This window comes from Phascolarctos cinereus, unplaced genomic scaffold, assembly GCF_003287225.1.
Source record: "Phascolarctos cinereus isolate Bilbo 61053 unplaced genomic scaffold, phaCin_HiC Scaffold_726;HRSCAF=1367, whole genome shotgun sequence".
Lineage (NCBI taxonomy): Eukaryota > Metazoa > Chordata > Mammalia > Diprotodontia > Phascolarctidae > Phascolarctos > Phascolarctos cinereus.
Genome location: NW_027556098.1, coordinates 207,700,189 through 207,721,604, shown reverse-complemented (window position 1 = coordinate 207,721,604; position 21,416 = coordinate 207,700,189). Strand labels below are relative to the sequence as shown.

Genomic DNA, 21,416 nt, shown 5'->3' with positions numbered 1-21,416 from the left:
TACTTTAGTTTTCAAAAGATGGAAACAAAGGAAACATCAGATTCAGGTCTGACTACATGGTCTAGAGATTACTTCCATTTCTGAGATTCTATTATCTATACTTACAAGTGATATTAAAAATCACAGCAAATGTTTACCTTACATTAGAAAGTCTTTGACTAGAACTACCTGATTTTTATATACATGACCACTTGGCTAAGTTTAAAAGAATTTCTCTGTACTAGTTTTCAAAACACGAAGGAAATCCTATGATAAGCTCATTTTCTTCCTTGAAGAGGACAACTGGAAGTACCAGGGAAGGGGACTCTGGACATCTGAGCCTAGCTCTGCTAAGTGAAATGATGTGTGACCAATAGCGAGTGGTTTCACATCTTCAGGCCTCAGTTTTCTTTTCTGTCAAATGAATGGGTCAGGCCAACCATGGCCTCAAAAGTTGCTGCTGGTTCTAACATTTTCTAATTTTTAACATGCTTTTATGTCAGGACATTCTGGTTTTTTCATTATATGATGAAGCAAGGATTATGAGCTCCTAAAAACTTTGGAGTTTTACAAAAAATAACATCAATATGTATATGTATGTGTGTAGTATAGGATCTTGCACAATATGTGGCACATATTCAAATAGTAAGACTATAAAATCATTAAAAGTGAGGATAGGGTGAACACAAAGCTATTCAGAATACCAGTGGGATGGAATAGGAACCATTCCTTGCTCCATGAAGGAATTAAGTTTTATTAAGAAATTAAAGGCAGTTTCCAATATCTGAGTAGCTTGTACTTAAAAACTAGTTTAAGGTATAATCCTATAGAAATTATGTCATAAATAGGTGTTACGATCCCAAGCTCAATTCACAAAAGTCTATTCAACTCCATGTTTGAGAATACCTATTATTTGTCTAACACTGTATCTACGGAAAAATGGAATTCCAACTCAGGACAGGAACCTATCTCTTCCTATTTCATATTACACTGATCCCAGTCATAGTAGTAGCAGAAAAAAGGAGGGGCCAAGTAACTCATCCAACTCTTTGCATCATCTTGAAAGATGGCACTTTAAGTGAGTTGCTTCCAGGTGATCTGCACTGAGAAATACAGGGTTGTTACTGCTCTGCTTGGGTCATGAGCTCAATATGCTAGGCATGGCTAACTTTACACAGTAAACAAAAAATATTTACACTAAATAGGCCCGTAGGTTGGATAGGCCCACAGGTTGTAAAGCCTAAAAATGTCAAGGTATTTCAAGAAGTTTTTTTTTTTAATAAATTTTACAGATTGCAATCTGTTGACAGTTTATTTAAAGATCTATGTAGAACATTTTTACATTTTTGTAATCAGTGTAATGAAGAGGAGATAGTCTCCTAAAGACATCCTTAGAGCCACTATCAGAGATAGAGTACCTATCACAGAAAGACCCTTGGAATGATGCTGGATGGCATGGTACTTATGTTAACTACTCAGTTTTTTAGAACTTTTCTGGTGAGAAAAATGCTTATAGGTAGAACTTTCAATAGCAGTAAGGCATACATTTCATTTGAAAGTTTATTTCCTCAAAAGTAAAATTATGGCTAGATTTTTCTTTAAAATCTTACTTAGGAATAATAAAAAATTTGGGAGAAAGCTGGAATGTAGGTCTTACTACTCACACTCCATGGAAGTGAATCAGTATATAAGAGATGAGCAAACATCTTGGCAACATTTCGCAATTTGTTTGTTTCCAAGCGATGTATGGTATCATACTGTTCCTTGAAAATACCCTCAAAGGACTCCATGTATTCCTTTTTCAACATGCAGAAACGCTGAAGAATAAAAACAAGTAGAATGAGTTTTGAGTACAACTACCCCAAATAAATTAATAAATTAAACTGTACATTTTTTACATCAAATGATGCATACACATATATGTTGATATGTAATATTTGATAGATTCAGGGGTGGGGAACCTGTTGCCTCGAGGCCACATGTGGCCTTCCAGATCCTTGGGTGTAGCCTTTTGACTGATTTCAAGTTTTACAGAACAAATCCTTTTATTAAAGTGATTAAGGTGATCACTGATTTATTGAGGTGATTTGTTCTGTGAACCTTGGATTCAGTCAAAGGGCCACACTCGAGGACCTAGAGGGCCACATGTGGCCTTAAGGCCACAATTTCCCCCCACCCCTGTGTTAAAATAAAGTTATATATGTAAAAGATCAGAGACGCAGGTATTTGTACAAAGAAGCAATATTACAACAGGAGTTGGGCCTAGAAGATGAAAAAGTACAGGTTTTAGAATTAATATTTCCTGGCCCCATGACTATGCTGCCTGACATGAGGAACTGAGGGAAAACAAAACAAAATCTATACTTAATTACATTAGGATGGGAAAACTGCCAGGAAGAAGTAGAAATTTCCAAAAGCCTTGGAAAGATGGTTCACTGTGTTGCAATATCAGGGTGTTCCAAGCAATAGGGTGATACATAGGAAAGTGTACAGTTGGGAGTGGGACTGGGAAAATCTTATAAGAGACAGCGAAATTTAAACTAGCTTTAAACTTCTCTTTTTTAAGAAAATTAAAACAAAGTAGTTGGCTAGTCCATACCATTCATGATAAAAAACAACAAAGTAGCTGTATCCTATGTTATGACTCAAAGTCTGAAATGTGAAACTCACCCCTGCCAACAAGCCAAAAAATTTCTCATATGTCCTCTGTTGGGCACAGCAGTCAAGTATCATGTTGCAAAGTTCTTTCTATTTAGGGGAAAAAAATTAATGCAACTATTACTCTCAAGAAAAGCTTGTATCCACATAGTATATAAATTTATCCAAATGTTAGGCACAGACTTAACTTTAAACAGTATGACAAAAATGTCTGTCACATGATGATGAATTGAAAATATCAACTGAACCACCATGAACCCATAGTTTTTAAAAAATCAGGAGATGAATTTACACAAAGAAAAGGTTTTTTTTTTTTTGGCGGGACTCCCTTCAACCAACATCTATTAAGCATTGGGCTAGGCCCTGGGAATACAAAGACAAAGACTGAAAATCCTTCTCCTCAAGAGTTTACATTCTATTGGATTGAGAGAGGATGTGGCGGGAAGGGGAGGGAAGGAAGCTGGGGTCTGGAGAAACAACACTTACAAAGAAAATTAAATACAATACAAAAATCAAGTAAAAAATGTAAAGTAATTTCTAGGGGGATGATGCAAGGAAATGGTGGAGAGGGGATCAGAATGGGCTTCCTTCTGCATGAAGTGACACCGTAACTGAGTCTAGAGAAAGTCATGAATTCCATGAGAAGGCACGTGAGCATGGAGCCTAAGTGCAGGGTGGAGGAGGTGAGATTTTACATTTAGAGAACAGAAAAAAGGTCAGTTTGGCTGGAATATAAAGTACATGAAGGAGAGTAATATGCAAATAAGTCTGAGTAAAGCAGCATGGAGTCAAATATTAAGAGTTTGGTGCAAAAGAAAATGAGTACTTTCCTATATATGTGAAATTTAAGATGTCCAACAGGCAGCTGATGAAGTTGGACTGGAGTCCAAGAAACTGGAGCTAGATATACAGAGCTTAGAGTTAGCAAAGAGATGATGGTTAAACTCACTGGAACTGATGAAACTGCCAAAGCAGAGGGTGTAACGAAAGAAGAAAAGGGCAAAAGGTAGAGCCCCTGTGCATACCGTGTAGAGAGAGTGGGAAATGGAAGAAGATACATCCAAGGACAATGAGAAGGAGCAAGTAAACAGAGGGAGGTAGAGTCAGGAGATAGCATTGTTGTAAAAACACAGGCAGAAGAATGTCTAGCAGTAGAGAGTGGTTTACAGAAGAACAATGAGAAAAAGCCAACTCTGAAGAGAGCAGCTTCAGTTGAGGGATGAAGTTAGAAGATGGATGCAAGGAATGTAAATGGTTTCTTCTAGGCCAGAAATTATTTACCTGTGAATCACAAACTTAAAAAAAAAATTTTTTGGGTAACCACATTTCAAAATAGTTTGCTTTCTTGGTACATTTAAATATTATTTTGAGAAAGGGTCATCACATTTCACCAGAATGGCAGAAGTCCATGATACACATATAGTTAAGCATACCTTTTCTAGGTATTGGCTGTGGAAGGAAGCAGGGACATAGGATCCCAGAGGTGGAATGCAAGAGATCTAGGCATATCTGTAAGTAGTTGGAGACAGATGATAACCAAGTTTTCGGAAAAGGGAGCAGTAACTGAAAGGGCAAGCACATGAAGGAAGGGCACAAAAACAGCAGCTGGATAAGGGCCATCTGTTCCTTTAAGACACAGTAAAGAACAAGAGTGAAGAATGAGGTAGCAATAATATGAAACACAGCCTTGAGGAAAAGAAAGTGCTTAGGATGGATGGCCAGAATTTTTTTCAGTGGTATGAGTCAAGGTTCCCTTGTACATCCAAAACAATTCAAAGGATCAAGATTACATTTACATTCAATTTGTTACATTAAGGGATACAAGATATACTTACAGATTTACCATAAAAGGATTACCTCTTTAATTTCAATTAACAGTTATGATTACTTATAATGCAGAAAACATTTAAAAATGGATAACCCTGCAATGAACTAGTTGAAAACTCTTTCATTAAATCCAATGGCTTTTCCCCGGTCCTCACTCTTGTTGCCCTCTCTCCAGCGTTGGGCACTGTCTGATGGTTCCTCCTCAGTCTTCTTTGATAGATCATCCACATACTGGTCCCTAAGAGTGGGAAACTGTTCTCTCCAGAGGTATCAATGACCTCTGAACTGCCAAATCTAATGGCCTTTCTTTCAATCCTCCTCCCTCTTGACCTCTCTCTGAAGCCTCTGACATTGCTGATCACCCTCTTCTCCATCATACTTCCTCTTCTCTAGGTTTTTGTGACGCTGACCAACTCTCACATGGTTAACTGCTGTTAACTGGGGGGGGGGGGCCCACAGCTCAGTCCTGAGCCCTCTTCTCCACACTATTTTGCTTGATGATCTCATTAGCTCCTATGGTTCAATTAATCATCTCTATGCTGATGATTCTGAAATCAGTTTACCCAGCCCTAACTTTTCTGCTAACTTTTAGTCTTCCATCTATAACTGCTTTTGGGATATCTGGAAATGAATAACCTGTAGACACCCTGAACTCAAAATATCCAAAAATAAACTTATTATCTTTCCCCCCAAATCCTCTCTTTTTCCTAACTTCTCCCTTACTGTCAAGGGCACCACCATCCTCCCAGTCACCCAAGTTCATATGCCAGATATCACCCTTGACTCTTCACTCTTAACTCCTGCCTGTTCATTATGTTGCCGAATCCTACTGATTCCACCTTCACAACAACTCATGTATTTACTCTTCTATGTTCTCTGCCACTGCCACTATGCTGGTGCAAGCTTTTATCATTTCAGGCCTAGACTACTGAAGTAGCCTTCTGGCTGGTCTCCCTGACTCCAATCTGACTCCAGTCTGTCCTTCATGCAGCTGTCAAAGTGACCTTCCTAAAGCACAGGTCTGACTATGTCATATCCCTACTCAATAAACTGCAATGGCTCCCTACTATCTCCAGGATCAAATACAAAATCCCCTTTGGCCTTTAAAACCATTCACAACCTCCCCTATCTTTGTAGGCTGATTTCACAGTATTCCTCGTCTTTATGCTCTTTATGTTCCAGTCAGATTGACCAATCTTTAAATGGTATTCCACCATCTGTCTCTGTCTTTAAATAAGCCATCCTCCACAAATGTAGTATTCTTTCTTTTCATATACTATGCCTCTTGAAATCCATAGCTCCCTGCAAGGCTGAGGTCAAGCACATTAGGCTTTTTCTGATCCTAAATATTCTCATTCCATCCTTCTGAAATTACTTTTTATATATTTTGTATTTATTTATCTGGGTATATATATTTATGCATTCCATTGTCCTAGAAGAATGATAAGCTCTTGTTTCTTTCTTGTCTCTGTACCTTCAATAACTAGGATAGTGCAATGCCCAAAGTAGGTGCTTCATAAATGCTCATCCAATGACTGATTTTTGGAATTATAAATGATATTGCCCATATGATGAAGAACTTCAGGAACTTTTCAAAAAAAAATAAATAAAAAATTATTTTCAATTAACAAAAAAAAATCTATTTTTTCTCTCAGCCCCTAAATAGGGGAAAAAGAAAAAGAGTAAAAACTTTGTAAAAATGTTCACAGTAAAGCAGAATAAATTCCTGCAATGGCATTGTTTAAAAAGCATATGTCTCAATCCGCAACCTGGGTCCTTTAATTCTTAGTCAGGAGGTAAGGAACATGCTTTGTGATTTGCTCTCTGGAATTCTGCTTCTTCACTGTGTTGATCAGAGTTAAGTCTTTCTAAGTTGCTGATTTTTGTGATGTTTTTATTGTATAAATTGTTTTCCTGGTTCTACTCATTTCCCTCTGCATCAGTTCATACAAGTTCTCCTTAGGTTACTCTGAATGTGTCCCTCTTATCATTTTCTTAGTACACAATAGTATTACATTATTTTCATATACCACAATTTATTCAGCCACTCCCCAACTGACAGGCATTCTCTTAGTTCTCAGTTGTTTACCACTATATCTCAACAGTTTCTCTAGCATTTGCTTTGTTTTTGATATTCTTCCCCAACTGGCTCAATATGAGGTAAAGCCTCAAAGTTTTAATTTTAATTTCCTTTATTAGTGATTTGGAGCAACCTCTCATGGCTCTTGAACTAGAAACATTTATTCTTTTGAAAACTGGTTAGTATTCTTTGCCTAGCTAAATACTGAGCAATGGCTCTTGTTCTAACATACTTGTACCAATTTCCTATTTATCTTGGACTTTTATAAAACCAAGATACTTGATGGGAAGATTTTTTTTGTTGCCTGACAATTTATTTTTTTCTATGTGCTTTAACTCATTTGTGTAAATGTTTTTTAATCATCTATTTTGGCTTCTGTGATCTACTTTGTTGTTTGTTTGAATACCATAGGTTTAAAAAAAAAAGACCCCAGAAACCATCAATAGTCAAATGAAAAGATTCTCCAAATCACTAACAGAGAAATGCAAATTAAAGCAATCCTGAAGTTCTACTTTACATGTCATTAGACTGGAAAAGCTGATAAAAAGGTAACTGACAAATGTTGGAGGGGATGAGGGAAAACAAGCACACCTATACACTGCTGTTATAACTGTGAAATGGTCCAGTCATTCTGGAAAGCAATTTGGAACCGTGCTCAAAAAGTGACTAAAACTTTTGACCCACCAACACCACTAAAAATGGCAGCTATTTTTCTGGTGGTAAACAACTGGGAACAAAAGGGAAGTGAAAGAAGTCAAAGATAGGAAGAAAGGTCTCATATGTGACAAAACATCATAGCGATATTGTTTATGGAAGCAAAAAACTGAAAACAAAGTAAAGGTCCAAGTATTGACAAATGGCTGACAAATGATTATAATAGGGCACCGTAAGACATTAGCACTTTGAGGAATCCAGGGAAACATAGGAAGCAAAGGCTCAATGACCACTTAATGGGTGTGCTGTGTTAGAGATTCTTTTTTTCAGGCAAGGATTGGATTACTGGCTGCTGAAGTTCCTTCCAGCCCTGAAACTCTGTGAAGACGTATATGATTTGACATACACTGAAGTAAGCAGAACAAAGAGAACAATATACTTTCCCAGGAATGAACAGAAGCATGTACCATTTGAGCTGTTTAAAAAAAAAAGGAGGGAAAAAGTAACAACCTTTCAGTTTCCCCAATTATAAAATCAGAGATTGGAGATGGTCTCTAGTAAAGTCCTTCTAGCTCCAAATCCTAAGGATCACAGAGCCATTCATCTTGGTCACTGTGTGTAGGTCATTTGTGGCTTAATGTTTGATTTATTGTCAGATACTTGGATAAATGAATTTCCCCATTTTTTGGAGAACAACAATTTGCATATTTTTTCTCAGCTAATTTTTTCCAAAAGCAATCTACATATATTTTAATTTTGTGTGCTTAATAAATTGTCTCTTACTTCACAAAAGACAAAAAAATACAGTCTGAATGAATGATATGTTGATACCCCCAAGATTACTAAAAGAATGAGATATTAGAATGAAATGAAGGATTTCACTAAGTTGGACTGATCTTCCCTGGAAAATTTATGGGAACAGATGGCTAAGAACAGCACAAGATGAGAAAGCACTGAGGGGTTGTAAATCTACAGTGGGGAAAAGACTTCCCATGCTAATGAAAGCATAGATCCACCAAAGTACTAGGTGCTCAGTATTCACCCCTGATTTCAGGGAAAGATGTATGTATGAGTGACAATTTTCTGGTATAGTTTGTCATGGTCCACTACAGGTCCAAAATATCTAAAGTACATAGGACTCTTAGAATTTGCTTAAGTGACACAGCTTGGGGTGTTTTTTTTGGGGGGGAAGTGGGGGTAGGTAAGGTGAGGAAGGATTCAAATAAGCTCAATATATAGTCCCTAAATTGCATATATTTACAACCTAATTATCAATCAGGGGGCAGATTTTACATAGAGTAGTTGAAAGTTTTGCCTTATAAAAAGTACATGTTTTAGTTAAAAATGGGTTTAATATGTTAGCATTTTGTTAAAAGCAAATCTTTGAAAAACAGCAGAGATTCTGATCACATAATATATTAAATTTAAAATTTGTAAGTGTATGCAAAAATATACTAAAAGTACTCCAATCTAATGTTAAATCAGAAAAATATCAAAACTTAAAGTCACAGTTTTTCTGAGCACTGTCATATTATATTAGGTTGATGTATTAAAATGCATACTAACTTTTTATGCCTCTTTCTTAAGGAATAATATTGTAGTTAATTAAGTTTTAAACAATGAAATTGGTTAAAATGCTGATACCACTGCTAACAAAATCAGCAGTACCTGCAAAACAAATTACTTTCTCCTTTCTGCCCCCACCCCAGTCTAAATGCAATTACAGTACTGCAATCCCCTGTGGTTTACAATAATTAAATATTTTAACATTTTAATTAAATAATACAATGATTTTTAGGAGCGTATCTCAAATAACCATATGCATGAAAAAAGATTTACTCAGAAAGACATCCTTGCAAATGTTGTCAAGAGATTGAGGTGAGTTCTAGAATAACTATCCTCTGGATTAAAATTAAAGTTTACAAGGCTTTAATTGTATTTTTTGAGTGATATGACAAGTTCATATAGCAATTTTGTCTTCAATTACAATTTTAAAGGTTAATTCACTAATATATTTCCTTCCAATGACAATACCTTTAGTAAAAATCAGGAGACAAACACAGACCTTTAAATTCCATTATATAGCCACTAGCATCAGTAAGGGAGAAAAAAATACTTTGCTTATTTTAATATTTTAAATTTCAAAAGCAATATTCTTTTCTTAGAATTATGTAATATTTTTTTCACTTACTTGATTATTTTAACCATTCAAGAACAAGGAAGGCAGCAAAAGAATCATTCTGTATGTAATTCTAGTGTGCATGAACACCTATGGTTTTTTAGCTTGTGCTACATGTATCAACTAGGAAGAAAAGATGTTAGAGACAACTAAAAGCAGGTACCTTACTAACAAGAGGTGGATTTTAGACTGCCGTCTGGGGAGGAAACAATAGAACTCTAAAAGAGGAGATGTTCAAGATTCCTTTCAAGATGGAGCACACTCCCCTAAAAATCTTACAAGACCCTGACAGCACCACTGTATGACCTTGAGTCAATAAGAAAAGTTTAAATTCCATTTAGGAAGGCAAATATATTTTGGTTTGGTTGGAAATACACACACACACACACACACACACACACACACACACACACACACTCTCTCTCTCTCTCTCTCTCTCTCTCTCTTATTTGAGGGTTTTTTTTTCCTCATTAAGGATTATTAGAAGTTAAATATTTTTGCTTAAATGATTTAGAAATTCCACTTATGGAACATATTCTCTAGTAATGCTGGATAAATGAAGGTTTCGTTCCTATAAATACACTCCATGCTTTAAAACACAAAATCCATTTCAATACATAATCAAAAATAATTTGAAGTCATATCTCCATAAGCAAGGAAAAACAGAAGACTATCTGGATAAATGCTTCAAATGCCAACTTTTTGGGGGTGAGGAACACATTTTACTAGGATATTTGAGTCTAAAACAATATAGGAAAGATTTAGGATTGTTCAATCTGAGATGAAGGGTTATAGATATCCTAACTCTTCAAGGGCAGGGCCCTTTAACCAAAGAAAAACAGCCACAAATGCCAGGACCAAATACGAGCAACTCTGGTCATGTTCCCTTCTCCCTCAAATAACAGAAAGGTCAGCAGGCTACTTTTCAGATATGGAGCGTATTTTTGATAATATACTTAATGAGTTCACTTGAACTATGCGTTCCTTCTTTTTACTACATTTTTATCTATCAAAAGATAGCTCTCTGTCTTGCAGGCCATCGAGTAGTTGTTACACTTTCCTACTCTTTTGTCAAGAAGTATTAATACACTGTATTATAGTAATTTAATTTTTCAAAAGGTAGAAGAAATAAAGGAAATTGCTGTTTTGGAATTGACTATCTCCAACAAGAAAGAAGCTGCTGGGTAAGTATAAATATGAGGAAAACTTGAGAGACACTGACAGTATCATTCATCCTAGAGTGGGCTTAATAGACTCTTGGCTTGTGTGACATTGGGACATTTTACTACTAGTGTCAACCTTTCTGAATTTGTTTCCTCATTTGTAAAATGACAGGACTGGATTAGGTAGTTTCTAAGGTCTCTTTCAGTTCCAAATTATATAAGCCTATGGTCCTAAGAAAGTAATTCTCATGCTATAGCCACAAATGATTTACACGAGGAAGGACATATTCACCATTCCACAATTATTAGCAGTCAAAAAATGGTTTCCAAAAATTGTTAACAGCCACTTGAAAGACTGCTCTAAGTTACTATTAACAAGAGAAAGGTAAATAAATTGAAACAACTCTAGGGTTTTATCCCATTAAATGGTTTAAAAAAATGCCAAGAAGCAGAAATAGCTAAATGCTGGAAAGGCTGTGGGAAAAGAAGGATGCTAATCCACAGCTGGGAGAATTGGGAGGTGGCACAACTATTCTATTTGGAATTAGGCAAGAAAAAGTCACTAAGCTATCCTTACTCTGGGTTGGGTCCAGAGATTTCATTGTTGAGTACAGATCCCAATAAGGAGAAAGGCAAGAAAGGTACTAGATATACTGAGATATTAGTACCTGTATTTTTGTGTTAGTAAAAACAAAACAAAACAAAAAACTAAAAGTGGGTATCTACCGATGGAGCAATGGTTAAAGACACTGTTGTATGTGAAAGTAATAATATTACTGCATTTTAAGGAAAAGTCAATTTGTAGAATTGAGAGAAACACGAGACTTTTTATGAACTAATGAAGAATGATACATGCAGAATCAGGTAAACAATACACACGACAATAACAATGTAAACAGACACTAAAACGAACCTGAATTCTAGATAACTGTAATGATCAACTCTAAACCTAGAGAAGAGATAAGGAAATGTAACTCCCTTAATTCCTTTGGAGAGTTGGAGAACTATGGACAAAGAATATCGCGTACACGGTCAGATGTGGAAGCAAGTTCTATCAATTGCCATTGCTTTATTTATATTTGTTACAAGAGAAGGTTCTTTGGGAGGGGGCTAGGAAGAAAGATTCAGAAATTATTGTGATGTAAAAACAATAGGCATCAATAAAACTTTTGAAATTTTAAATTAAAAAAAAAGGAACTATAAGAACCCAATTTGTCGTCATTCTGAAAAAATGAACAAACATAATTCAAAGATGGAAGTGGGAAGAGAAGACAGGTACAAAAGGGTGGCATAAATGCTACTGTAAACATATTGTTGGGAAGGCTGAAGACTAGTATGAGTTGCTCTGTATGATTTTTTTCCTGTTTGAATAATTCTAAATTGGAGTTTATTATTCTTGACCTAGTAGCATTTGAAAATCTTCACTCAATCCACAAATTTTTTCCTTTGGGAAAAAAAAAAGAACATTGTGGCTAAAGTATTATAGATTTCATTCCTCTCTACATCTTTCAGAATGCTTTCCAAGTCTTCCTTTATTATACTCGATATTAGCAACTGAAAATTGCTCAGCAGAAGGAAATAAAAAACAAAGAAAATAAAAAGAGAACATCTTTCTTATGAAGGCGATAAGTATCAAAGCAATTTTTTGAAATGCTTTTTGACAACAGTGTCTTACACATAGTGGGAACCCATTTTCTCTCTCTCCAAACACACACACTTTTAAATGCTTTAATTTGTTTAATTTTCTTCAGGGTGGTTGAGTAAGGAATATAAAACCAGTCCTGTGAACATCAGTTAAATGTATAGCTATACATACCATTTCTGTGCATAGCCAATAGTAAACAAAGAATTTATTCAGAGCACTGTTCTACAAATGAATGAGTTCACCTGATTCTCAAGTAGTTTCCTATCATCCTAAGTGACGATATACATACTAACAAAAGGTATATAGCCTCACTTTATATGATTTGGAATAGTATAAATCCATATGGCACAAAGAATACTGAATTTAGAGTGAGATAACTTGGAATCAAATCCTGCTTTGTTCACCTACAACTGGAGTGAACTTAGGCAAATCGGTTAAGTTCTAAGGGCCTCATTTTCCTCATTTGAAAAGTGAGTTGGGCTAATTCATTTCTAGGGACCAGTCCAGCTGTTAATCTATGAATCTATGAATTTAGGGTATAAATTCAGCTTAGAGAGAGGCAAATATGATTTATTATATTTTATACTATGAATAAAAGTGACCCACAATGCACAAAATTATACACATCAAATGTTACATAATAAAAGTTACACAGATGAAATGTTTAAGTCAAGTGTAATTTCAAAATAGCATTAAGAATTAGTTTCTCAAAAATCATTAATTTTTGCATGTATATCATATGCAGGCTACAAAGATTTACAAGGGGATGTATGGTCACCTATGGTACTCATTACTGTGATGGAGTAAATTCTGAGCAGAGTTTACACACAAGAGATTCCCTGAGGATGGTGAGATCCTCAGTGTTTGTGGATGACATTGTGCTGACTGCAATAAGCTCCAGAAAAATGAAGAACCTGGAAACGGTCCATAAAGTCACTCCAGGAACTTTGCCTATCTATCTACAGAGGAAAAACTATGGGGGTAAAGAGTATCTAATGCTAGATTTCAATACACATCTGGATGGACACCCTAGAGAATATTTCTCAGCATGTATATCTGGAATAGACAGTAAGATGAACACTAAGCTGGGCCCTGAGTTGAAGAGGAGAAGAAGAGTAGGCTGGGCTGCTTTTGGGAAACTGTAAACCTCCTTTAGAGATCCCAAACTTCCCATGAAATCAAAAGCCTGTCCTTTATTACTAACATTTTATCTGTATTACTATATGGCACTGAGAGATGGAATACAACTGTCTGGGAAGAATTAAATTGAGTATCACAGAGAGGACAAGAGAGATAAATGGAGGATGAAAGCAAGCTGTAAGATAAGCAATGAGGAACTTCAAAGAAAAACAGTAGTAAAAAATATCATCAAGGAATTGCATGATAGGAAGAGAAGACAAGCTGCTCATATCGCAAGAATGAAGGGTGACAAGTAGTGGGTCAGTCTCCACTGATACCATTGCAATATCAAGAGAAACAAGGCCTCCAGAATGTTGGGTGATGCCCTACGGCAAACTCATGGGAGAACATGAACATGATTCACATTGGAAGAACAGGCATGAATGGGTTCTATCTCTATCACTGGGGGGGAATTTCCAAATTGATGAGATAACATCTGAGTATTTGTGTATCATATATTGTGTATACTGAGTATTTGGGTACCATATATTGTGATTTTCTTAGCTTTTATTTTTTCCTATAAATAATATTTGGAATAAAAAAGGAAACATATCATAGGAATGAAAAGAGAAATAGGCAGGTGGTGTAGCAGTGTAATAATAATGAACTTGTTAGTGACTCATCACAGAAATCACCAAACTTTTCTGTACCTCCATTTTTGTATGTATGAGGGTAATGATAATTGCTGTCATTTACCTCACTCATAAAGACATGATGAGAAATTATTACAGTTAAAAGGGATGTCAAAAGCCATCATTCTAGCTGTACTAAAACAAGAATACCTTCTATCATATAGCCCAGGAACCAACCGGCTTTTGTTTAAAAACCTCCAGTGAAAGAGTCTGTTACCTCCTATAGCAGATGATTCAATTTTTGAACAGCTCTTATTATTACAGTTTTCCCTTGATGCAAGCCTAAATTTCTACCTTTGCAACTTTCTCCCACCATCTTAAATTATGACAAAATGTCAATTGTCATGAACTATCTGAGAAAAGAAATTCAATAAAAGTAGTCAGTATTTCTATGAAATTCTATTTTCATTTTGAATTATTCAAAATGAGATGCAAATATATGCCATATGCTTTAGCTTACTGCAATGAAATATGTCTTGTAGAAAAAATAAAACCTCAATATCACTTCTAACTCAGGCCATTAAAAAGCAATTGTGATATTTATGTTCTCAGTAGCTAGCAACAGATTTAGTGTCTCCATAAACAGGTATTGTATACCTTTTTTCACAGATCATCGTTAAACAATCCTTTTCTTTTTCTAGGAGTTTATGTCTTTCTAAGAAGTCCACATAACGGAATAACAAAACTGCTATAACAAAGGATAATACAGTTTTGGCTACCAAAAAATGATTTTAAAAGGGCAACACCTTTCAAATTTGCTAAATTACTTTAAGACCTTGGTTTATATTAAAAGAATACAAGAGTCAACAATCAGCTTATAATTATCTGTATTTTGCATATTCATGATTATCCAGTTTGACTTCACTCAACTGAAACTGTTCTATCCAGGTTATCAAAGATGTTTTACTGGACAAATCTTGAAACAAGTATTAGACTATTACCTACTACTACACCTAGCTAACACAATGGTAAACACCATTACATTGTAACCAACTAACCAAATTAATCAATGCGTATTGTGTCTTCCATGACACAAGATCCTATGCAACTTGTCCATGTCCTCCTATAAATTCTCTAAGGAGATTTTAAGAAAGTTACTTCCTTTCTTTTTCTTAAAATTCATTTATCATTTTATTTTCTCCCAATTTCATGCAAAAACAATTTTTAACATTCATTTTTAAAATTCTGAATTCCAAAACTCTCCCTTCTTACTTCCTCCCACACTCCCTAAGAAGGCAAGCAATTCGATACAGGTTATACATCTGTACTCATACAAAACATTTTCATATTAATCATGTTGTGAAAGAAAACATGGAACAAAAAACAAACCTCAAAAAAATAAAGCAAGGAGGAGCTAGGTGGCGCAGTGGATAGAGCACTGGCCCTGAAGTCAGGAGGACCTGAGTTCAAATCCGGCCTCAGATCAAACACTTGACACTTACTAGCTGTGTGACCCTGGGCAAGTCACTTAACCCCAGTTGCCTAAAAATAAACAAACAAAACAAAAATAAAGCAAGTAAAAAAAGTATGCTCCAATGTACATTTAGATATCATCAGTTCTTTCTCTGGGGATGGATAGCATTTTTCATCCTAAGTCCTTTCAGAGTTGTCTTGGATCACTGTATTGCTGAGAATAGCTAAGTCATTCATAGCTGATCATCTCACAATATTGCTGTTACTTTGCACATGGCACATTTCACTTTGCATCAGCTCATGTAAGTCTTTCCAGGTTTTTCTGACACAAACCTGTTCATCATTTCTCATAGCACAACAGTATTCCATCACAATCACATACCACAATTTGTTTAGCCATTCCCCAATTGATGGGCATCCCCTCAATTTCCAATTCTTGGCCACCAGAAAGGAGCCACTTTAAGTATTTTTGTACATATAGGTCTTTTTCCTTTTTTGTTTTTTATCTCTTTTTGGATAGAAACCTAGTAATGGTCAAAGGGTAACCACAGTTTTATAGCCCTTTGGGCACAGTTCCAAATTCTCTACAGAATGGTTGAATCAGTTCACAACTCAATCAACAATGCATTAATGTCTCATTTTTCCTACATCCCCTCCAAAATGTCATTTTCCTTTTCTATTCCCATTAGCCGATCTAATAGGTATAAGGTAGTACCTCAGAATTGCTTTAATTTGCATTTCTCCAATTAATAGTGAGTTAGAGTATTTTTTCTTTTTTATAAATTTATTTATTTTCAGTTTTCAATATTTACTTCCACAAGATTTTGAGTTCCAAATTTTCACCCCATCTCACCCCTCCCCCCACCCAAAGACAGCATGCTTTCTGAATATCCCTTCTCCTAGTCTGCCTTCTCTTCTACCTCTTATCCCCTTCCCCTTCTATGTTCCTGTAGGGCAGGACAGACTTCTGTACCCCATTTCCTGTATTTCTTATTTCCCAGTTGCATGTGAAAACATTTTTTAAAACATGTTTTTAAAACTTTAGGTTTCAAATCTTCTCCCTTCCTCCCTCCCCACCCATCCTCACTGAAAAGGCAAACAACTCAATATAGGTTATACATGTGCAGTTACGCAAAACACTTCCATAGCAGACATGTTGTGAAAAACTAACTCTATTTCCCTTAATCCTATCCTGCCCTCCCATTTATTCTATTCTTTCTTTTGACCCTGTCCCTCTTCAGGAGTATTTGCCTCTGATTACCCCCTTTCCCAATCTGCCCTCCTCTCTATCATCCCCCTGTTCTCTTGTCCCTTTCTCCCCTTATTTTTCCATAGGGTAAGACAGATTTCCTTACCCAATTGAATGTGTATGTTATTCCCTTCTTAAGCCAAATCCTATGAGAATAAGATTCACTCATTCCCTCTCACCCTCCCCCATTTCCCCTCCACTGTAAGAGCATTTTCTTTTCTTTTTTTTGTGAGATAATTTACCCCTTTCTTCTTCTCCAAATATAATCCTCTCTCATCCCTTAATTTTATTCTCCAGATATGACCCCTTAATCTTCACCTCACCCTGTGCCCTCTATCTATCTATCTATCTATCTATCTATCTATCTATCTATCTATCTATCTATCTATCTGTCTACCTACTTACCTATACATACATATAATTTTTTTCCTCCAACTACCCTAATACTGACAAAGGTCTCATGAGTTATAAATATCATCTTTCCATTGCAGGAATGTAAACAGTTCAATCTTAATAAGTTAGAGTATTTTTTCACATGGCTATATATAAAGTTGATGACTTCATCTGAAAACTGTTCATATCTTTTAATCATTTATCAATTGGGGAATGGCTCATTTTTATAAATTCGACTCAGTTCTCTAAATGGTTGAGAAGTGAGACCCTGATTAAAGAAACTTGTTTCCAATTTTTTTTTCACAGTTATTATTGCTAACTGTATTTCCCTCCATCCTATCCTCCTCTCCCCAATTTACTGTATTCTCTCTCTCCTTTCACCATGTCCCTCCTCAAAAGTATTTTGTTTCTGACTACCCTCCCTCTCACCCAATGTGCCCTAACTTCTCTTATCCTTCTCCCCTTCTACTTTCCTGTAGGGAAAGGTAGATTTCTGCACCCAATTTTTAAAATGGTCTTTGTTTCAGAAAGAAGCTGAGGTCATTAAACAATAACTGTGTATGTCATTCTCAATGTGAGCCAATTCTGATGAGAGTAAGGTTCAATCACACCCCCTCATCTCCCCCTCCACTGTAAAAGCTTTTTCTTGCCTCTTTTATGTCATATAATTTACCCCATTCTACCTCTCCCTTTATCTTTTTCCCAGTACATTCTTCTCTCACCCTTTAATTTTTTCTTAGACATCATCCCTTCATATTCAATTAGCACCAGTGCTTTCTGTCTACATATATTTCTTCTAACTGCCCTAATAATGAGAAAGCTCTTATGAGTTACAAATACCATCTTTCTATGTAGGAATGTAAACAGTTTAACCCTATTAAGTCTCTTATAATGTCTCTTTCCTTTTTACCATTTTATGCTTGAATCTTGTATTTGAAAAGTCAAATTTTCTATTCAGGTCTGGTCTTTTCATCAGGAATGCCTGAAAGTCTTCTATTTCACTGAATATCCATTTTTTCCCCTGAAGGATTATACTCAGTTTTGTTAGGTAAGTGATTCTTGGTTGTAATCCTAGCTCCTTTGCCCTCAGGAATATCATATTCCAAGCCCTCCGATCCTTTAATGTAGATGCTAACTTGTGTTATCCTGACTGTGGCTCCATGATATTTGAACTGTTCCTTTCTGGCTGCTAGCAATATTTTCTTCTTGACTTGGGAACTCTGGAATTTGGCTATAATATTCCTCAAAGTTTTCGTTTTGGGATCTCTTTCAGGAGATGATCAGTGGATTCTTTCAATTTCTATTTTACTCTCTGGTTCTAGAATATCAGGGCAGTTTTCCTTGATAATTTCTTGAAAGATGATTTCTAGGGTCCTTTTTTGATCAAGGCTTTCAGGTAGTCCAATAATTTTAAAATTATCTCTCCTGGATCTATTTTCTAGGTCAGTTGTTTTTCCAATGAGATATTTCACATTGTCTTCTATTTTTTCATTCTTTTGGTTTTGTTTTATTGTTTCTTGTTTTCTCACTAAATCATTAACTTCCAATTGCTCAATTCTAATTTTTAAGGAATTATTTTCTTCAGTGAGCCTTTGGATTTCCTTTTCCATTTGGTCAGTTCTCCTTTTTAAAGAGTTTTTTCTTCAGTGAATTTTTGTGCCTCTTTTTTCCAATTGGTCAATTCTGCTTTTCAAGGCATTCTTCTCCTTATCAGGTTTTTGTACCTCTTACCATTTGGCCTAGTCTATTTTTTAAGGTATTATTTTCCTCAGTATTTTTTTGTGCCTCTTTTACCAAGCTGTAGACTTTTTTTTTTTAATTTCTTGCATCACTCTTATTTCTCTTTCCAATTTTTCCTCTATCTCTCTTACTTGATTTCCAAAATCCTTTTTCAGCACTTCCATGGCATGAGACCAATTCACATTTTTCTTGGAGGTTTTGGATGCAGGAGCTTAGACTTTGTTACCTTTTTCTGAAGGTGTATTTTGATCTTTGTCTAACAACGCCTGATATACACTGTAGCTGCTTTACAATGGCTTACTCACTTGCTTGACTGAAGGGACCACCAATATACTCAGCACTTTCCTTGAGAATCTCAGTCTCTTGAAACTGCAGACATTAATGTAGCATCTAGCTTGTCTGTCCATTTGTCCCTTGCTCTTGTTAACATAAGCAACTGTCCACTTTCTCTGGTTATACATGTTTCTGATAGTATCCTTTCCTCTATTTCTGCCATAAAATCCTTGGTTGGCCACATACTGTAGCCTACTCAAACCTCTCCAATGTCTTTTAGGTGACCTGAAATTTTAATACTTTGGAAACTCAGATAATTCATGAAGCACAGGACGAAATGGCATGAGAAGAAATGTTTTAAAAATGGCCTTTGTTTTAGGCAGAGGATGAGGTCATTAAAAATATTATACAATTTTCCAAATGCAATTACCACTACCCTATTCTCTTCCTATTCCATTCTGGGCTTGTTTTATTTTTTATCTGCAGTGTCTGTTAAACATATTGCAAGCTGAGCACTAGGTATTCTTTATCCACTATGCTTTGCCTGTTTGGTTGAGGGGCCTAATTTGAATCTCATTTAGATGCTGTGAAACATTCCAGGACTTGATGTAATCAGTATGACATGAGATACATACAGCAACATTTGGAGGGCCTCACTATCTATATGGACCCTCTCTTCATTCTGGATTCTGCCCTGAACATTCATCATAACAGTTGACAAACACCTTTGGGGAATACAGCTTTCACTATTATAAACCTTTCTTAGTATTAGCGGTAAGAAGACCATCACACAAAATTATTGGCTTCATTTTCCAAGGAACCTGATGTAATTATGCCATATTCATGGAGATAACCTGTCTAAGGGGAACATTTAAAGTAACATTTTGCTCTACTAAATCAAATGCTTTTTTTAAATAGTCAATAAACAATAACTCCACTGAGAATCTTGTATTTTCTACACTGGTCAGTTGTGTAATTGTAAAGATGTGATCTGCTATAAAATATTGTTTGCGAAAGCGTGCACGTTTCCTTTTTATACCTTCATCGATGATACCCCTCAACACAAGTGTAGATTATTCTCTTAAAGATTTTGGAGAGATGGGAGGGACTTATCAGTCAATAGTTATTGATATTTTCATAGCTATCTTTTTTTTGGTTATAATCAAGTCCCTGATTATTTCCAAGCATCTGGTATTCTCACTGCTTTCAGACAGCCTAAAACTCTATGACTCAACTTCATCAAAACTGTAGAGTTCAAGTATTTTTTTCCCTGTCTTTTCTTTAAAGTCATTTCTCTTTCATACAGCACACTGGAGGAGATTGTAATATTAGAGTAGCAAGTGGTGGCTTCAGTGTAATTGCCATTTGTAAAATTGTTGACAAATCTTTTTCCATTTTTCATCTGTTTGTTGACCTCTCTCCAGGTTCATCTTTAAAGGTCCTCTGAATGATTATGCTTATTTGAGGCTCTGGCCAACAGTTTATAAATATGTCTTTCTCCCTTTCTACTGCTCATAACCTTTCACCAACCTGAGCTGCCTTTGTTTACCACTTCTTTCTGCTAGGCAAGAAGATTAGTTGTTTCATGGTTAAGGAGATTTATAGGATTTTTTTTTGTCTCTTAGCTGTAGTGATTTAAATAGACTAAATTTCAATTCTTTTAAACATCAACACCTTGCTTAAATAGGAAATAAGTAGTGGACTCAATTTTATACAATGTTTTCTCATTTTAATTCATTCTTCTGATCTAATATTTATTTTGATCTCCAACATAATAAGTTGATATTCTGATTACTCAAGAAAACTGATTTAGAAATGACTCCCATATTGTTTTTCCTGACTAGTAGAATCTGTTTCATTGCCAGTAATTACTCGGTGCTTGTGACATCTAGCGTCTCCCAGCTCTCTTAGTGAATAAAGTATTCGTGACATGGAGGTAGGGGTCCCTTCTAGCTTATAAGCCTTTGGCCTTTTCATTTCTTGATCCTGAATCACATTTTACGAAATATTTTTGGCTATCCTCCCTGATGCCTTCTTAGTAAAGTCACTGAGAGCTAAAATAAATGTTGATTTAGTTTGTAGGTTCTTTGTAGACTGTCTCTACTTTCTTACCTGCAGCAGATGTTTCTAACAACAAAAAAACCCCTGCAATTATCTTCATCATGGCCTTTTGCAAAATGGCACAGCACTATGAGATGAACAAGTGCCCCACGAAATGATGTTTTTTGTTGTCTCCGTGTTTACATAAAACCAACTCCCAACTGTTTTATTTGTCTTTCCAAGGAGAACCCATAAGATATTAATTCATAGAATTGCAATTTGTTTTTGTCATTTACAGTGAGAATGCAAATA

At 35.6% G+C, this 21,416-nt stretch overlaps 1 protein-coding gene across 1 annotated transcript in view; it reads right to left on the bottom strand.

The window, feature by feature from the left end:
* Positions 1 to 21,416, bottom strand: part of CWC22 (CWC22 spliceosome associated protein) — a 75,570-nt gene that overhangs the window by 6,879 nt on the left and 47,275 nt on the right. Inside the window, exons 15-16 of the mRNA XM_021006403.2 lie at positions 2,650 to 2,727; positions 1,644 to 1,796 (exon numbers count right to left, since the gene is read on the bottom strand). Of these exons, the coding sequence (XP_020862062.1) occupies positions 1,644 to 1,796; positions 2,650 to 2,727 (231 nt within the window). The remainder of the gene's footprint in view (positions 1 to 1,643; positions 1,797 to 2,649; positions 2,728 to 21,416) is intronic.